The 3,478-nt window shown below is 32.2% G+C and overlaps 1 protein-coding gene across 1 annotated transcript; it reads right to left on the reverse strand.

The window, feature by feature from the left end:
* Positions 1-220: 220 nt before the first annotated feature.
* On the reverse strand, positions 221-2,591 carry LOC107762947 (uncharacterized). The gene is made up of 2 exons (XM_016581344.2): positions 1,930-2,591; positions 221-1,328 (listed from the first exon to the last, which is right to left on the reverse strand). The coding sequence occupies exons 1-2, from the start codon at positions 2,589-2,591 to the stop codon at positions 221-223; spliced, it is 1,770 nt and encodes a 589-aa protein (XP_016436830.2).
* Positions 2,592-3,478: the final 887 nt, after the last annotated feature.

Here is a 3,478-nt window from a genome sequence, read left to right on the forward strand (position 1 = left end):
AAAATTATGTTCCTGTATATTTTGCTGGAGCTATACGTTCCGAAATTTTAATGTCCAGTATCTTATACTGGAACATCATAAACCAATTTTTTTTTGCAGCAAATCAAGAAACAAAAAAAAATAGACAGTAATAATATTTTAAAAAACAAGAATACCAAACAAATTATTCGGGATTACAATCACTTTTTCATATCAGACAATGCAACCTTATTGTATATAATCAATCATTTGTTTTCCTGTATTTTCTTGCATAAGGATGAACTACAGCAGAATTTGTGCAATTTGTTCTGTTATGCCCATATTGTTTGCAGCGACAACATCTTGGTTCCTTCTTGAATTCTGTACCGGAAACATGTCGATTCTTCTGTCTTTTTCCTAGCATTACTTTTGCATCTGGAGGCTTAGTGATTTCTGATTTAATAGTGTCTGGTATAACCCATGTTGATGAATCACCTACAGAATTTACTTGCCCTTCATATGTTTTCAACCAAAAGTCCCTTGAATAATAGGCTGAGCAAAAGGCCGATTTCTTTTGATATATACTGTCAATTGCAGCAATTGCATGTTCACGGGATATTTCATCTAGCTGAAATTGACAACAATCACGTGTTCTTTTGTCTAGATCAACAATAAATTCCATACCCCCTTCTTTGACATTGAATTTGAGTCGATCAATGGGCAATACTCTAATTGTAAAAGCTAGTTTAATTTTTTCTTCCAATGTTGCTTCTGCCCAATTTGATATCTCACGGAATATTTCTTCTATAGTTGTCCTTCTTTCATAGAACCAGCTTTGCAACTTTTCTTGTATGAAATTCATCATTGTTAAAAGTGGCAATTCTCTTGCACGTCTCAAAACATTATTCATTGACTCAACAATATTTGTTGTTAACATATCATATCGTCTTCTCGGAAAATGTGAACGAACCCACCTTCCTGGTGGTTCCTCCATCAAATAATTGAATGTTTTCTTATCAACAGCAGCTATTTGGGACATGAAGTCATCAAATTCTGATTGAAGGTATACTCTTGCAGCACTTTGAAAAAGGTTTAGTACAGTGTTTCTCACTCTTCTTTGCTTCAGATTCTTTTCTAAATGATATATGCAAATACCATGGTAGCACTCAGGGAAAACTTTTGCAATACCATTTGCAATGTCCTTGTGTCGATCTGACAAAAACATTAAATCCTTACGAATCCCAATTGCTTTTCTTAATTCTCTGAAATACCATTCATATGATTCGTTATTCTCTGAATCCGCTACCCCAAATGCTATAGGGAAAATCTGGTTATTTGTATCTTTTGTAACAGCCACTAACAGAACACCTCTATATTTATTTTTTAGAAATGTTCCATCAACTGCAATAAGTGGTCTACAATACTTTCACCCAGAAATTGATGCCCCATACATGAAAAACAAGTAAACAAACTTGTTCGATTGAAAAGTAAATAACTTTCAGTTATACCATATGACAAGCTGAATACTAATAACATACTAGACAACAAGCTTAAAGACGACAGACTTCCATTAAAATATACTGAAATCAAACAAAACTCAAATATTATATATTGGATTAAAGATCATAATAAGAAAAGAAGACGAATAATCACTCAAAAAAGTAATGACAAATAAAACAAACTTCTAGGTTAAACAGAACTCATCCAGTATAATATACTGGACAGAAAACTTAAACAAGGCAGACATCCCGTAAAATATACTGGAGGACATCCCGTAAAAGCTTACACAAGGCATATATCCCATAAAATATACTGGAGAGAAAGCTTACACAAGGAAAACATCCCATAAAATATCCCCTATAACATACTGGAGGACAAACATTCACACGAGAATTCAGTATAATATACTGGACAAAATTTATTCCTAAATTTTGAAGGCCACTATTTTATACATAAACATAAGAAATTTACCTGTTTTCTGCATCTCTCTGAATATTAGTATATGATCCAGGATTTTTTTGTTCGATCATATACAAATATGATGCCAGTTGCTCATAATTCTGTTCAATTGTTCCTCTTAATAAAGATAACCCTTTTTGAATAGCATGCCATGCTTTTCCATAACCAACATCTATTCCATGTGCTCTTTTCATTTCCGAAATGACAAACTTAGGCTTTACTTCAGTAGCTATGTCCCTTAAGTTGTTAATCATATAATCTCTAATCACATTTGAAGTTGCTTGTCTTTGGTGTGATTTTCTAATATCAACCGAGCACTCATGTGTTCTCTGAAATTTAACTATTTTAAAAAGTGTTGATTCTGTAATTCTTGAACCTCGAACAGTCCAACCACACTTTTCATCAGCACATACCAAAGAATATCTTGTGTTACTTGACCTCTTAACATAAAACTCAAAGTGCTCCTTTATAGCTGCTAAGCAAAAACATCTAATCATAGCATTTTTATCTTGAAAAACTGACCCGAGTTTTACATCATCCAATGATGCATTTTCCTTTAGTATTATTGATGGGGATTCTTTTGCCTTTCCTTTTACTTTCCTTTTTCTTTCTTCAATAGTGTCTAGTGATTCAATCTGTTGATCTTCCACAGGAATTACAATTTCATTTTCCATTGTAATGTCATAAATTGGCATCTTCTGCTACTTCAGATATCAGCATTACCTGCTCTTCCGGAACATATGTGTTTCTGTGCAATAATTATTGATTGTCAATTTCCATTATTGCATTACCTTTTGGTTGTTGATCTGGTATTTCTGATATTTCAACAACAAATTTGGAACCTTTATAGTATGGATCATTTTTTAAAAGCATCATACACAAGCTAAGATCTTCATCTTTTGTCACTTGTATTCCCTTAGCAGTACCTAGGTTGATATTAAGCCATACTTTTGCTTCAAACTTGTTGTTGTTGAACTCCATAACTTCAAAAATTTTACTCATGAATTCTTCAAACGAAGTCCCATCATTTATAAGGAAAAGCTTTGTTTTATGATCTAAGTACTTGTAATCTGATGTCCATTTGCCATCGAATGCGATAAGCAAGAAATTTGTATGCATCCTATATTTAATGAAACCAAATAATAAGCTGGAGTTATAATTCGAGCAAAGTATAGTAGATACAAATTATAAATTGTCTTACCCATCTCTATTACAATATACTGGCCTATATAGCTTAATAACTAGATTTTTCAGTATAATTATCAGGAAGCAACTAAAATAAGAAATACAACAATAGTTAAATTAGCAAACTTTGGGTAAAATATCTGGTTTGTGAACATCCTGTATAAAATACTGGACATTATAATTCCGCAAGGTACATCTCCAGCAAAATATATAGGAGCCCAAATAATTAGATATTTAGATGTTATATTGCAGTCAAACATACTTCCAGTATATTATACTGGAAGTGTCTAAGTTTTACATATTAATTTAGAAAAATCCAGCTAATTATACTGGTGTTATGTTCTGAAGGATTTTATATTATTTTTTGTGGTTTTGA

This window comes from Nicotiana tabacum, chromosome 8, assembly GCF_000715075.1.
Source record: "Nicotiana tabacum cultivar K326 chromosome 8, ASM71507v2, whole genome shotgun sequence".
Classification (NCBI taxonomy): Eukaryota; Viridiplantae; Streptophyta; class Magnoliopsida; order Solanales; family Solanaceae; genus Nicotiana; species Nicotiana tabacum.

Coding starts and splice junctions, on each gene's coding strand:
- LOC107762947 (XM_016581344.2), bottom strand. CDS start 2,591: ATGGAAAATGAAATTGTAATTCCTGTGGAAGATCAACAGATTGAATCA. Junction 1,329..1,929: donor CAGAGAGATGCAGAAAACAG/GTAAATTTCTTA, acceptor AAATAAATATAG/AGGTGTTCTGTTAGTGGCTG.